The sequence below is a fragment of the Chiloscyllium punctatum genome, chromosome 10 (genome assembly GCF_047496795.1).
Source record: "Chiloscyllium punctatum isolate Juve2018m chromosome 10, sChiPun1.3, whole genome shotgun sequence".
Taxonomy (NCBI): domain Eukaryota; kingdom Metazoa; phylum Chordata; class Chondrichthyes; order Orectolobiformes; family Hemiscylliidae; genus Chiloscyllium; species Chiloscyllium punctatum.
In genome coordinates, this window is record NC_092748.1 from 73,222,769 (window position 1) to 73,239,325 (window position 16,557).

The 16,557-nt window shown below is 40.2% G+C and overlaps 1 protein-coding gene across 4 annotated transcripts in view; it reads left to right on the forward strand.

Moving 5' to 3' along the window:
* galnt3 (UDP-N-acetyl-alpha-D-galactosamine:polypeptide N-acetylgalactosaminyltransferase 3 (GalNAc-T3)) overlaps positions 1 to 16,557 on the forward strand; it is an 82,167-nt gene that overhangs the window by 50,782 nt on the left and 14,828 nt on the right. For all 4 annotated transcript variants that reach the window (XM_072579504.1, XM_072579503.1, XM_072579506.1 and 1 more), the window contains one exon: positions 9,182 to 9,382. In XM_072579504.1, the coding sequence (XP_072435605.1) occupies positions 9,182 to 9,382 (201 nt within the window). The remainder of the gene's footprint in view (positions 1 to 9,181; positions 9,383 to 16,557) is intronic.

Consider the following 16,557-nt stretch of genomic DNA (forward strand, 5'->3'; position numbering starts at 1 on the left):
TTGTTGTTAATATTATTTATGCAAATTTCATTCTGATTTTATTCCAGATTAAAAGCTTCACTAATTTTTAATCTATCAACATACTGTCATTTAAAACAAGTGATTTTTAAAATGAGTTTGTTGACCTGTGTGTTATAGAGTCATAGAGATGTACATCATGGAAACAGACACTTCAGTCCAACTTGTCCGCGCCGACAAGATATCCCAATCCAATCTAGTCCCACCTGGCTGCATCTGGCCCATATCTCTCCAAACCCTTCCTATTCATATACCCACCCAAATGCCTTTATAAATGTTGCAATTGTACCAGCCTTCACCACTTCCTCTGGCAGCTCATTACATACACATACCACCCTCTGCGTGAAAAAGTTGCCCTTTAGGTCTCTTTCATATCTTTCCCCTCTCTTGCCCTCCACCTATGCCCTCTAGTTCTGGACTCCCCCATCCCAGAGAAGAGACTTTGTCTATTTATCCTATCCATGCCCCTCATAATTTTATAAACCTCTGTAAGGTCACCCCTCAGCCTCTGCTCCAGGGAAAACAACCCCAGCGTATTCAACCTCTCCCCAAAGCTCGAATCCTCCAACCCTGGCAACATCCTTGTAAATCTTTTCTGAACCCTTTCAGGTTTCACAACATCTTTCCAACAGGAAGGAGACCAGAATTAATGCAATATTCCAACAGTGGCCTAACCAATGTCCTGTGCAGCTGCAACATGACCTCCCAACTCCTGTACTCGATACTCTGACCAATAAAGGAAAGCATATCAAACACTTTCTTCAGTATCCTATCTACCTGTGACTCCACTTTCAAGGAGCTATGAACCTGCACTCCAAGGTCTCTTTGTTTAGCAACATTCCCTAGGACCTTACCATTAAATATATAAGCCCTGCTCTGATTGTCTTTTCCAAAATGCAGCACCTCGCATTTATCTAAATTAAACTCCATCTGCCACTTCTCAGCCCATTGGCCCATCTGATCAAGCTCCCATTGCAATCTGAGATAACCTTTTTCACTTTCCACTGCACCTCCAATTTTGGTGTCATCTGCAAACTTGCTAACTATACTTCTTCTATTCACATCCAAATCATTTATATAAATGATGAAAAGTAGTGGACCCAGCATTGATCCTTGTGGCACTCCACTGGTCACAAGCATCCAGTCTGAAAAACAACCCTCCACCACCATCCTCTATCTTCTACCTTTGAACCAGTTCTATATCCAAGTGGCTAGTTCTCCCTGAATTCCATGAGATCTAATCTTGCTAACCAGACTCCTATGGGGAACCTTGTCGAATGCCTTTTTGAAGTCCATTTAGATCACATCAACCACTCTGCCCTTCTCAATCCTCTTTGTTACTACTTCAGAAAAAGTCAGTCAAGTTTGTGAGACATGATTTCCCACACAAAGCCATGTTGACTCTCCCTAATCAGTCCTTGCCTTTTCAAATACATGTACATCTTGTCCCTCAGGATTCCCTCCAACAACTTGCCCACCACTGATGTCAGGCTCACTGGTCTATAATTTCCTGGCTTGTCCTTACCACCTTTCTTAAACAGTAGCACTACATTAGCCAGCCTTCAGTCTTCTGGCACCTCACCTGTGACTATTGATGCAAATATTTCAGCAAGAGGCCCCGCAATCACTTCCCTAGCTTCCCACAGAGCTCTTGGGTACACCTGATCAGGTCCTGGGGATTTATCCACATTTGTGTGTTTTCAAGACATTCAGCACTTCCTCCTCTGTAGTATGGACATTTTCCAAGATGTCACCATCTAACTCCCTACATTCTATATCTCCCATGTCCTTTTCGACAGCAAATACTGACGCAAAATACTCGTTTAGTATCTCCCCCATCTTCTGCGGCTCCACAAAGGCCGCCTTGCTGATATTTGAGGGGCCCTAAACTCTCCCTAGTTACCCTTTTGCCTTAATGTATTTGTAAAACCCTTTTGGATTCTCCTTAACTCTATTTGCCAAAGCTATCTCATGTCCCTGTTTGCCCTCCTGATTTTATTCTTAGCCAGTTGCGTTTTCAAGTTGTGTGTTTAGGCTGTACTGGATTTTTCTATGTCATTTATTATTGGTACTATGTTTAGTTAGTAACAGTTGAAATTTGAGCAAGGTAAGATGGCCACACTGAGCATCTCACTAGCAAGTGGACAATTTGCACAGCTACCCAATTAAACACAAAAATGTCAACCATCTGGGCCGTCTGATTCATTTTTATTTACAAATTAATACTTGAATGATTTGAATTTTTATCATGCTTTCCAAGACCACAGGAGGTCTCAAAATACTCCACAGCCAATAAATACTTTTGAAAGTGTACTCAAATGTTATGTAGGAAATGCAGAGGTTTATTTTAATTATGGACCTTCATTTATTTTGGTTTGTACAGTCGGCATTTTTTTCCACGTAAGGATGGAAAAGCAGAATGCACAATGACTTTCAAAGCTTAATTTTACTGCTTTTGTGGATTTCAGTATTGAATGCATAACTAAATATAACTGCAATTGAAATGTATTCTATGCCAATCTGTTTTGAGAGGTTAAAGTTTCAGTTTAGCTGAATAACTGCTGAAGTAGAGTGACTGTTTTAGAACATTGTGATTTGCTGTGTTAAATATTGTCAGGCACCTATACAGAGGATTATAATCTGTATTATTGGTTTTGCACTGCCACTCCATGTAACCTAAAACCATCTTCATAAACATATACAGCACTTTAACGTTAGCCCTATAATGGTGTGCAAAGAAAATACATAAATATTAAGAAAGTAAACTATATTTATCAAAGAGTAAGGAACTGGAATTTGACAGGTGTTTGAAAGCTGACATGACATGACTAATCAGCTAGCTGCAACAGTGTTTAAAATATCTATGAAAGGAGATATTATAAAGCAATCAGAAAAGTTGATTACAGGTATACTTGCAAAATATGGTTGTTAAGAAGGCTTTTGAAAGCACCGAAGGTCGGTAGCTAAATAAGTGATTGAAAGACCATTCTATACTGCAAAAATTACAGTGTAAAACTTACCAATAATGTTGTGAAGGGAAGGTAAAATAGTCAGTAAACCAAACCTTGGGAGAATAAAAGATGCAAGTTCAGGATTTGGAATGGATAAGATTTCATGTAGGTTAGTTTGTGAGTATTGAGGTTTTTTTGAAAATAGAAGTTGATTAATGAAATGAGTATTTTTTTGGATGTGGGCAACCAGTACGGATTGAGGACAGCAGAATGGAGTGAGTTGGATAGGTAAACTAAGCTATTTTGTGGGTGAACAGCTTTGGAATTAGATGGCAGTGTTGGACAAGGCTGATGTTCACGTAGGCTGGTGATTGAGGAAACTTAGAAGCTAAAGGTGCGGGTACTAGTTTATTATTGTTTAGGGCGGGAATAGGGTAGAGCCATAATGTTATAGAAACTGAAGTAGATGGATTAGTTCCTGTTCAGGTGTGACTTCTGAAATGCATCATAGAGTGAGATGATATGAAGAAGTTGCACAATATCTGATTGTGTCATTGAATAGCCAGGATCAGATTTGATTCCTAGTTATTGCTTATATTTTCTGATCGGAATTGAGAAAAGAGATTTCGATACTTTTACTCAAACCTTTAGTGTACTGATCTTTATTAGGATTTAATATCAAACCCAGTGAGGGGAATTGATGCCAGTTTGTGAAAATAAGATTTTAAGTTTTTTTTTTGTATGTAATATTTTCATTTCAAGTATTTTCTAACTTTAATCTAATATGTGACTCTCAATTTCAGTTTAATAGCATTCCAGTTTGTTTGCATATGGATATCATGCTATTTAAAAACCCATCAAACTTTTATGTAATACTTGTACATAGTTAGTTATTAGCGAGTTTTGAGAAGATTTGTAGCTTAGGTTGAGGTTTTGGATGTAGGTTTGCTCACTGAGCTGGAAGGTTCATTTCCAGACATTTCGTCACCCTGCCAGGTAACATCTTCAGTGGGCCTCAGGCGAAGCACTGCTGAAAATTCCTGCTTTCTATTTATATGTTTGGGTTTCTTTGGGTTGGTGATGTCATTTCCTGTGGTGATAGTTCCTGTGGTGAAGTCACTTCTTGTTCCTTTTCTCATGGGGTGGTAGATGGGGTCTAATTCAATGTGTTTGTTGATAGAGTTCATTAAAGACCCTACACAGACAACAAACAAAGCTAATGTCACTTAGTCCTTGCATGGTATTTTGTAACAAACACTACATTGGACAAACAGGCAGAAAACTAGCCACCAGGATATATGAACACCAACTAGCCACAAAAAAAAAGACCCCCTCTCACTAGTATCCTTACATACGCATGAGGAAGGACACCACTTCAACTGGGACAACACATCCATCTAAGGACAAGCCAAACAAAGACATGCATGAGGATTCCTAGAAGCTTGGCATTCCAACCAGAACTCTATCAACAAACACATTGAGTTACACACCATCTACAACACCCTGAGAAAATGAACAGAAAGTGACTTCACCACAGGAAATTACATCACCAACCCAAAGAAACCCAAATGTAGAAAGCAGGAATTTTCAGCAGTGCTTCGCCTGAGGCCCACTGAAGATGTTACCTAGCAGTGTGACAAAATGTCTGGAAATGAACCTTCCAGCTCAGCGAGCAAACCTACATCCATAATTAGTTATAATAAGTGTCTGGGCTAAAATTAACATTTTGGGTTATAACAGAAGAACATGCTTTTTGTGATCTGAGATAAGATGGCTTATCATTCCTTTTTGACAGAAGTGGGTACTGCAGATGCTGGAGATTAGAGTCAAGATTAGTGTTGTGCTGGAAAAGCACAGCAGGTGAGGCAGCATCCAAGGAGCAGGAAAATTGACGTTACCGAAAAAGCCCTGAGGGGCTTTTGTCCCGAAACAGACTTTCCTGTTTCTTGGATGCTGATTGACCTGCTGTGCTTTTCCAGCACCACTCTAATCTTGATTATAATTCCTTTATGGCCAAAAGTCACATGCAGTGATAGAGTGATGGCATATGCATATGTCCTAAAGGTATACTGACACCTCGTGAGAGCCAATACAACAATGCCTCCACTTTTTATTTCAAACATAAAATACCTATTCTAAATAGGTGTCTGCTTGATTATACGAAGACAAAGTTTGCAAGGCTGGCATTTCCAACTTGAGTATAATGTTTCAGAAGTTTGACCATTCATGCTGATATGTTGATTATATACTTGTTTGGAGAGAGGTGTGTTGTTCCTTGTTGCACTTGTTTAGATGTCTTACTGCTGGTTGTTTTCATTTTATTTTTGCATGTTCATTGGTGTTCTTCTTCATTTTGTGTGTGTGCATGATTTATTGTGCCAACCATTGTTCTACCATAATGGTTGGAATTTTTAGAAACCTTTGCTGGTATCCAAGCGTTTCTAACTGGCATTCTTTGCCCAGTTCAGTTTTGGTAGTTCTCCATTGATTTGCAGCGTTTCCATGCAACACCATTGTAAAAGTTTTGCATTGTCACTAAAATAATTGATTATGTCCGAGACACAGCAGATAATCCAGCCCATACAAAAGCTAATATATTCCTATTGACCTGCACATTGATGTTCTTGACTACATAACTGAAGATATTCTTTCGCCACAGCCATTACAAAGGGTTACAATCAGCAACTGCTCAAGATGAGCAACTGCAAGAAGTGTGAAAAATGTATCCAGGGATAGCTTGAGAATATCAAAAGTGTGAAAAAATTTATTTCATTTTGTCTGTTCAGGAAAAAAAAAATGGTATTTGCAAATCACTTCAAGAGTAGACAAGGTCTCATATTAAAAGCATTACACATATGTCTACATTACATCAGTGACACTAGGATATTGAATATACAAAATAGCAAGCACATAGGTCTATGTACTGGCCAGACATGAATCAGGAAATTCAGTGACTTGTGAATGCATGAGACATCCTGTACATATTAAACCAAGCAGTGGAGGAAGCTTCTACATTGAAATGATGTATCATCTGTTCATTGGACAAAAGTAGTAACAGGTGTAATGTCAGTTTTTTTGAAAAAAATGAATTACTACTTTTTAAAAATTTTTCATTGTTTGATTTAATAAAACCATGAACATTATGAAACTCTGCCTTGGATCAGAGTTTCACACAACAGATCACAGTATTCAAGCGAAGCATTTCAAGGCATGTGTATTAAATATCCCACTATCCATTCTCAAACTGTCTAGCAGAGTAATGGTAGATGGTATCGATTATGTATAGGATGTCTTGTGCATTATTTCTGCTATGTAGTCATGAAGTAAGAATTTAACTTAAGATAAAATTATGATTTTGGATAGAAAGTTTTATATTTGCTTATATTGAGTCAGGGATAAAAATGTTGACTTTGTATGGTATTGTCCATTTACAAATGCCATGCTGGAGGTGCTGAATGGATTTCATTTGTAAATGCAACTACGTAGTTCTCTAAATTGTGCCAACATAAGTTGAAGTTATATAATTAATGCCTGAGTTAAACATTTCAATGTTTTGAATATTATCCAATTCATAGAACACATAACAGCGCAGTACAGGTCCTTCGGCCCTCATTGTTGAGCCAACCTGTGGAACCAATCTGAAGCCTGTCTGTCCTACACTATTCCATTTTCACCCATATGTTTATCCAATGACCATTTCATTGCCCTTTAAAGTTGGCGAGTCTACTACTGTTGTAGGCAGTGCATTCCATACACCACCTACTGAGTAGAAAAAAAATTACCTTCTGACATCCGTCCTATATCTATCACCCCTCAACTTAAAGCTATGTCCCCTTGTGCTAGCCATCACCATCCAAGGGGGTAAAAACACTCTCACTGCCCACCCTATCTAACCCTCTGATTATCTTGTGTCTCTATTAAGTCACGTCTCAACCTTCTCTCTAATGAGGATAGCCTCAAATCCCTAAGCCTTTCCTCATAAGACCTTACCTCCAAACCAGGCAACATCCTGGTAAATCTCCTCTGCATCCTTTCCAATACTTCCACATTCTTCCTATAATGCGGTGACCAGGACTGTACACAATATTCCAAGTGAGGCCTCACCAGAGTTTGTACAGCTGCAGTATTACCTCAGTGGCTCTGAAACTCAATCCCTCTACCAATAAAAGCTAACACATTGTATGCCTTCTTAACAATCCTAAGAAACTAGGTAGCAACTTTCAGGGATCTATGTACATGGACACGGAGATCTCTCTGTTTATCTACTCTACCAACAGTCTTACCATTAGCCCAGTACTCTTTCTTTTATTCCTGTTGCTCCTTCCAAAGAGAACCACCTCACACTTTTCCACATTAAACTGAATTTGCCACCTCTTGACCCAGCTCTGCAGCTTATCTATGTCCCTCTATAACTGCAATATACTTCAGCATTGTCTACAACTCCATTGACCTTAGTATCATCCACAAATTTACTAATGCATTCTTCTATGCCCTCATCTAAGTCCTTTATAAAAATTACAAACAGCAGTGGCCCCAAAACAGATCCTTGTGGTACCACTAGTAACTGAACTCCAGGATGAACATTTCCCATTTGTCGTCTTTCAGCTCGCCAATTTCTGATCCACCCTCAATCCCGTGCATCTGTATTTTGTGCAATAGCCTACTATGGGGCACTTGATCAATTACCTTTCTTACATGCCACCTCAACCACTTTTCCCCAACCACCTATGTGGTGACCTTCTCAAAGAACTGGGTTTGTGAGGCACAACCAACCCCTCTCAAAACTGTTGACTATCCCTACTCAACTTATTACTCACTAGATGATTACAAATCCTAACTCTTATAATATTTTCCAACACTTTGCCCACACCTAAGTAAGGCTCACTAGTATATAATTACCAGGGTTGTCTCTCTTCCCCTTGAAAAAGGGGACAACATTTGCAATCCTCCAGTCTTCTGACACTATTTCTGTAGACAATAATGGCATAAAAATCAGAGCCAAAGGCTCTGCAAACCCTTCCCTTGCTTCCCAGAGAATCCTGGGTTAAGTTCCATTCGGACCAGGGGTCTTATCTATTTTCACACTTGGCAGAATTGCTAACACCTCCTTGTGAACCTCAATCCAGTTTAGTCTACTAGCCTATATCTCATGTATTCTCCTTGACGATATTGTCTTTTTCCAGTGTGAATACTGATGAAAAAATACTAATTTAGTACTTCCCCTATCTCCTCGGACTCCAAGTACAACTTCCCATACTGTCCTTGATTGGCCCTAATCTTTCTCTAGTCATTCTTTTATTCCTGATATACCTATAGAAACCTCTTATGGTTTTCCTTGATCCTGTCTGCCAACACTTTCTCATGCCCTCTCCTGGTTCTCCTTCGCGCTCTCTTTAGGTCTTTCCTGGCTAACGTAGAACTCTCAAGCACTGAGCATTCACATCTCATCCTAATATAAGCCTTTTTCTTCCTCATGTTTGTCTTAAATTTGTGAAGTTACAGAAGAACAGCTATTAAAATAAAATGTTCAAATTGACTTGAGTGATTGAACTAATCATTTGTTTTGTGGTGTGCTAACTTGATCTTTTTACATCTGGGTGGTAATGTTAATTTTTTATTTGGCCTTTCACTCAGCATTAAAATTACAACTTAATCTAAATGGATCCAATAATAGTAGAACGCATCCTAAGGGTCATCACACAATCATAATCAGACAACAGTTGACAATGAATCTTGAAGGTTATTCACAGAGGTAACTCAAATCCTGGACAAAGATAACTTGACCAGTCCAGATAAGCATAACTTCTCAGTTCAGTGTCTTGTGTTCCTTGATCTTTACGCAATGTATTCAGCGAATTTAAATTGGCCTCAATATCTTCCTGTTTTAAAGGGAGTCAAGTTCATGGTTTACCAAAGGTCATTTTCAGTTATGGAGAAGAACAATGTAATTTATTGCTATCAAATTAGACTGAAATATTATTGTTTACTACAAGCAGGTTTCTCGAGGCATTTTTGTGATTGTTACTTCAATTTCTTGCAGAGGTTCTCACGTTTGTCTTTTTGAACGATTGTGCAAACTTCCTTCTATTAAATTATTCTGACTTTAGCAATACATTAATGGATGATTTTCATTACTTTCTATTTTATATCATGTTCAAGCTGTAATCTGCTTGAAGTTCGTTAATACCAGAGTATTTATTTCTTATTGGTAGGTTTGGTTATGTGGTGGACAATTGGAAATTCTGCCATGTTCTGTAGTGGGCCATGTTTTTCGCACCAAAAGTCCACATACATTTCCCAAAGGTACTCAAGTCATTGCTCGCAACTTGGTTCGTCTGGCGGAAGTATGGATGGATGACTATAAGCAGATATTTTACAGACGAAATCAACAGGCAATGCAGATGTCTAAAGAGGTTGGTGGCATTGTTAAAACAAGTACGTTGGAATTATTCTGCAGGAAAGCCATCTACAAAGATTGCCTATCAAGTGTATTTAGCTTTTGTGTTTTGAATTGTTTGAAACTTTTCGAATAAAATGGGTCATGTAGATATATCAAGAAATCTATATATCTTGTATTTGTTAGAATTTTTGCTTGAGAAATAAAATTCAAAACTTGCGTCATAGAACAAAACCTTTATTGTTGCCACAAAAAGGTAATAGTTTTAGCTCATGTTGTGATTGTGAATGTGTTTTTTTTTAAAACTAATTTGAACCTTTTTACTTTATAAGTTGAAGGGCATAACTGCAGTTACCTGAATTTTCACCAAATATTTCAATTCTGTAGCATCACAAAGTTGATCAATAATTAAAGAGGTTTTAATCTCAATTCATTTTGATATTTAAACTTTTTATTTTATTTATTCACTTATGATATTGATTTGAGGTCTCCATTGAAATGCCTATCCCCATTTGAGTTTTGACTCAGGGAGTACCATTATTATAAAGACTGTCAAAGTGCTACATAGACCCCTCCAGCATTTTGAGTCATAAATCAGGACTCCTTCAACATTGATCTCCAAGTCAGAATAGTATGTGGCTCTGAGGATACCGTGACATTAATAATGTTATAACCAATGCCCAGACAAGAGTCCCCACTTTATTAAGATTTTAGATAGGATATTTCCAAATCATTTCATTCCATCAAAACTTGTTTTATAGCATATGTATTTACTGTATTTAGAGTCTTCATACAATGGTCGCCAGACATTGCACAATGCATATTATCAGAAAGCTATCAAACTATTATTTAAAAAGTGCAGGCTGAAGAATAATGGGCTTAGTGGCTTCATTCTGGATGAGCACAGCAGTTCAGGCAGCATCCGAGGAGCAGTAAAATCGACGTTTCGGGCAAAAGCCCTTCAGGAATAAAGGTAGAGAGCCTGAAGCGTGGAGAGATAAGCTAAAGGAGGGTGGGGGTGGGGAGAAAGTAGCATAGAGTACAGTAGGTGAGTGGGGGAGGGGATAAAGGTGATAGGTCAGGGGTGGAGTGGATAGGTGGAAAAGAAGATAGGCAGGTACGACAGGTCATGGGGATAGTGCTGAGCTGGAAGTTTGGAACTAGGGTAAGGTGGGGGAAGGGTAAGTGAGGAAACTGATAGTGTTCAGAGGCGGAAGATGAGGCATTCTTCCTCCAGGTGTCTGGTGGTGGGGGAGCAGCAGTGAAGGAGGCCTAGGACCTCCATGTCCTCGGCAGAGTGGGAGGGGGAGTTGAAATGTTAGGCCACAGGGTGGTGTGGTTGATTTGATGCAGGTGTCCCGGAGATGTTCCCTACCAGACGCCTGGAGGAAGAATGCCTCCTCTTCCGCCTTGGAACACTTCAACCCCAGGGCATCAATGTGGACTTCAACAGTTTCCTTACTTACCCTTCCCCCACCTCACCCTAGTTCCAAACTTCCAGCTCAGCACTGTCCCCATGACCTCTCCTACAATCTTTTCCACCTATCCACACCACCCCTGACCGATCACCTTCATCCCCTCCCCCACTCACCTACTGTACTCTATGCTACTTTCTCCCCACCCCCACCCTCCTCTAGCTTATCTCTCCACACTTCAGGCTCTCTGCCTTTATTCCTGATGAAGGGCTTTTGCCCAAAACGTCGATTTTACTGTTCCTAGGATGCTGCCTGAATTGCTGTCCTCTTCCAGCACCACTAATTCAGAATCTGGTTTCCAGTATCTGCAGTCATTGTTTTTACTTAGTGGCTTCATTCTCTGTTGCATGACACTTATTCAGAAGTGGAAATTTTCCATGCAGAGCTGCAAGGTTTAGAGGAATTACAAATTCTGCACTGAAATGAAATTGCCTACGTAGAGAATGCTTCCTTGTAACTTCAAATTACAGATCCCCTTTCTAGTAGTGTTTCCTTTGTCTTTATTGTATCAGAGCTGAAAATGTGTCACTGGAAAAGCGCAGCAGGTCAGGCAGCATCCAAGGAACAGGAGAATCGACGTTTCGGGCATCAGCCCTTCTTCAGGAATCAGCAAATCTTTATTGTATCAGCAAAGTTAGTTCTGAACCAGAACATAGGAATTAGGAGCGGGAGTAGGCAATTTAGCCCTTCAAGTCGAAAAGTGTAGCACTAGAAAAGCACAGCAGGTCAGGCATAATCTGAGGAACAGCAGAGTCAACGTTTCGGGCACGAATCCTTCATCAGGACTGTCCTTCAAGACAACTCCACCATTTAACGTGATCATGGGTGATCTTATCCTGGTCTCACTCCCACTGGGATAAGATCAGCCATGATCATGTTAAAGAAGCAATCACAGAAGCAAAAGACTAATTGGAACCAGGAGCAAAATAGACATGCACTATCCCACCCATGTAATTAGCTTTGCAATAAATAAAATCATGAAAATCTAAATCAACTCCACTTCCCTGCCCTATTCCCTTAATTTATTTATTGCCCAAACATCTATTGAGCTCCTATTTTGAATAAATTCCTCAACTGAGAATCCACAATCCTGAGAGAGTGAATTCCAGTGCTTCACAAACAATCCTTGTGAGGTGAGGAAAAAATAACCTTCATGTCAGTTTCTTAAAGGAATAACACCTCATCTCAGTGCCTCAGAGGAAGTGGCTTTAAATGATGTAAGAAAGAAATGGTAAGCCGGAGGATTGGGACAGCAAGTGGAAAGGGAATCGACCAGAAGGAAAAGATTAATTTGACCTTGTCCTCAACAGTCTGTCACCAACACATCTATCTGTGACACTATCGGTAGAAGTGACCATTACACGTACCTTTTCTCTCAATTGTCACTGAGGATATATATATATCAGTTGTGTGGCACTATCACCATACAACATGGGACTGACTTCAAACGGATCTAGTAACAAAATTCTGGGCACCTAGGTCCACCAACAACGGAATTGTATTCAACCAAGTCTGTATTCTCTTGGCATAGTCCCCACTCCATCAACACAATCCAGCTGGGAAATCAACCATGGTTTAATAAAAGAGAGGCCATGCCAGAATCAGCACTAGAGACACCTAAAACTGAGGCACCAACCTGGTGAACAACACAGGACTACTTGAGGGCAGATCAGTGGCGGTGATTTATATGAACTTCAGTAAGTCATTCGACAAGGTTCCTCATGGTAGACTGGTTAGATGATGTGGAACACCGTGAGGACTAGCCATTTGGATACAGAACTGACAAAGATAGAAGACCGAGGGTAGTGGTGGTGGAGGGATGCTTTTCAGACTGTGACCAGTGGTGTGCCACAAGGATTGGTGCTAGGTCCATGCTTTTTGTCATTTATATAAATGATTTGGGTATGAACAATAGGTATGGTTAGTAAGTTTGTAGATGACACCAAATTTGAAGTTGTAGTGGACAGTGAAGAAGGTTGCCTCAGAGAACAACAGGATCTTGATTAGATGGAGTGGTAGGTGGAGTTTAATTTAGATAAATGTGAGGTGCTGCATTTTGGAAAGGAAATTGTGGTGGGACTTATAAACTTAATGGTAAGGTCCTGGGAAGTGTTGCTGAACAAAGAGACCTTGGTGTGAAGGTTCATAGCTCCTTGAAAGTGGAGTCAATTAGATTAGATTAGATTACTTATAGTGTAGAAACAGGCCCAACAAGTCCACACTGACCCGCCGAAGTGCAACCCACCCATTCCCCTACATTTACCCCTTTACCTAACACTACATGCAATTTAGCATAGCCAATTCACCTGACCTGCACATTTTTGGACGGTGGGAGGAAACCAGAGCACCCGGAGGAAACCCCACGCAGACACTGGGAGAATGTGCAAACTCCACACAGTCAGTCGTCTGAGTTGGAAATTGAACCCGATAGATAAGATAATGAAGAAGGTGTTTAGTGTGCTTTGAGTGTAAAAGTTGGGAGTCATATTGTGGCTGTACAGGACATTGGTTAGGTCATTGTTGGAATACTGCATGCCATTCTGGTCTCTCTGTTATTGGAAGGATATTGTGAAATTTAAAAGGGTTCAGAAAAGATTTACAAGGATGTTGCCAAGGTTGGAAGGTTTGAGCTATAGGCAGAATCTGAATAGACTTGGGCTATTTTCCCTGGAGCATTGGAGGCTGAGGGGTGACCTTTATAGAGGTTTGTAAAATCATGAGGGGCATGGATAGGATAAATAGACAATGTCTTTTCCCTGAGGAGGGGGGAGTCCAGAACTATGGGGCATAGGTTTAGAGGGCGAGGAGAAAGATTTAAAAGGGACCTAAGGGGTAACTCCTTTCACGCAGAGGGTGGTGTCTGTATGGGATGAGCTGTCAGTGGAAATGGTGGAGGCTGGTACAATTGCAACATTTAAAAGGCATGTGGATGGGTATATGAGGAGGAAGGGTTTGGAGGGATAAAGGCCAGGTGCTGGCAAATGCCTCCATTAAAACTGGAGTTAATGGAAATCGAGGTAAAATACTTAGCATAAAGGAAACTTGTTATTGTTGGATGTCCGTTTTCTCAGACCCAGGACATCACTGCAGGAGCTTTTCAGGTTCAATATTTTCTAATCAGCCTGTTTGGCAATGTTGTTAAATCACTCTAGGACAGGTAGTTCTTAAAATCTGGGCGGGCAGGCTGGCTCAGAAGTCAGGACATTGTCACCGCACTATAAGTGCACCCACTTAAGTCAGGTAGAGAGAGAGTTCCAATCATCTTCAAATGCTTTATTAATGATCTTTCTTTTATCATAAGGTCAGATGGCAGCCCAATGTTAAGCGCTATTTGAGATGCCAATACTGAAGCAGTCTGTATTCATATGCAACAACACTAGGGTAATATCCAGGTTTAGGGTGGTTAACACCACACAAGTGCCAGGCAATAACTGTTTCCAACAAGAGAGATTCTAATCATTACCTCTTGACAATTAATAGCGGCATGATCATTGATTGCCCCAGAATCCACATCCTTTTGAATTGCCAGTGATCAGAAACTGAATTGAATTATCATATGAACATTGTGACTATTGAAGTATCAGCAGCTAAAAATTCTATAGTGAATAATCTACCTTATGTCTCCAAATACCTATCAACCATTATCTGCAAAGAATGAGTCAGGAGTATGATGAATTACATTTCACTTGCCTGGATGGGTGTAGCTCCAACAATACTTAAGAAGCTCAACATCACCCAGCACAAAGTGGCCCCAAACATAACCTTCACTATTCCTTTACTGCCAACAAATGTCAGTGGTAGTATGTGGATATCTAAAGGATGCAGTGTAGTAATTCAAAAGCACCTTCCAAACTCATGGATTCTATATCTAGAATGACAAAGTGAGCAGGGGCACAGGAACATGATCATCTGCAAGATATCCTTTGAGTCCCTCACAATCTTGATTTAAAACCATGGTACTATTCATTCATTATTGCTAGATCAAAATATAGGCACTCCCTCCTAAATGTTGTGGTTCTGTTCGCTGAGCTGGGAATTTGTGTTGCAGATGTTTCGTCCCCTGTCTAGGTGACATCTTCAGTGCTTGGGAGCCTCCTGTGAAGCACTTCTGTGATCCTTTCTCCGGCATTTGTAGTGGTTTGCATCTGCCGCTTCCAGTTGTGAGTTCCAGCTGTCCGTTGCAGTGGTCGGTATATTGAATCTGTGGATGAGTGCCATGTCTCTAGGAATTCCCTGGCTGTTCGCTGTTTGGCTTGTCCTATAATAGTAGTGTTACCCCAGTCAAATTCATGTTGCTTGTCATCTGCGTGTGTGGCTACTAAGGATAGCTGGTCGTGTCGTTTCGTGGCTAGTTGGTGTTCATGGATGCGGATCGTTAACTGTCTTCCTGTTTGTCCGATGTAGTGTTTTGTGCAGTCCTTGCATGGGATTTTGTACACTACATTGGTTTTGCTCATGAACCACAACAACGAGCACCCGAGCTACAAATCTTCTCACAAACTTTGAACTCCCTCCTAAAGGCAGAGTCCCTACAATCCATGGATCACTGTGATTCAAGAAGACTGCTGCCTTCTCCAGGGGGCGAACATTTAAAACTTTGTATCAACTGATCAACATAATACTTCTGGAGGAAAGAAAAAGAACTTGCATTTTTAAAAAAAGTCACCATGTCTATGGAAATGATTTGAAATGAATAATTAAACTCCACACGTACCTAAAACCTACATGTCACTGGCTCAAAAACCCATGCTTTCATATATTCAAGTCTAAATCACGGAATTCCAATCATTACACAGTGGCTCAGTGGTTAGCACTGCAGCCTTACAGCACCAGTGTCCCAGGTTCTATTCCAGCCTCGGGTGACTCTCTGTGTGGAGTTTGCACATTCTCCCTGTGTCTGCATGGGTTTCCTCTGGGTGCTCCAGTTTCCTCCCACAGTCCAAAGATGTGCAGGTTAGGTGAATTGGCCATGCTAAATTGCCCATAGGTTAGGTACGTTAGTCAGTGGGAAATGGGTCTGGGTGGGTTACTCTTCAGAGGGTCAGTGTAGACTTGTTGGGCCAAAGGGCCTGTTTCCACACTGTAGGGAATCTAATAAAATAAAAAAATGAAAGTGTCAATAAAGCTATCTAAAATATGTAAAGTCAAATTAATGCTCTTAACTCATTTTTTGAGTCCAATTAACATTTGAAAGGTTCCTTCCAATGCCAACATTCTCATTAAGCATTTGCAAAATGAGACAAGCTTGTCTATGCCGAGAAATACCAAGCCTAACTTTTTCAATGTGAACAGCAGGCTTAAAGGAGATCTGATGGAGCTATTCAAAATCATGAGGTCCCTTAATAGATTGACAGAAACTGTTTTCGTTGGTGAAAGGATTGAGAATGAGAGGGTACAGTCACTGGCTAGGTTTTGGAATGTGCTGCCTGAGGCACATTCAATGATTTATTCAAAAAGAAATTTGTTCATTGTTAAATACTACAATGTGCAGTATGTTTGCGAGGGATTTTAAAGAGGAGTCTGAGTACCAGGTTCAGTAGCACAAATCAATATTTATTTGAAGCTTCTTTACCATGTGTTGGAGGGGCCAGAGACCACTCTGAATTTGGCTTCCATGTGAGGCCCAGTTGCCTCCCTTAATTACAGCTCCCATCGGAGGTCAGTGATACTTTACCTTTGCCAATAAAGATTATTTATACTAACCATGTTACAATGG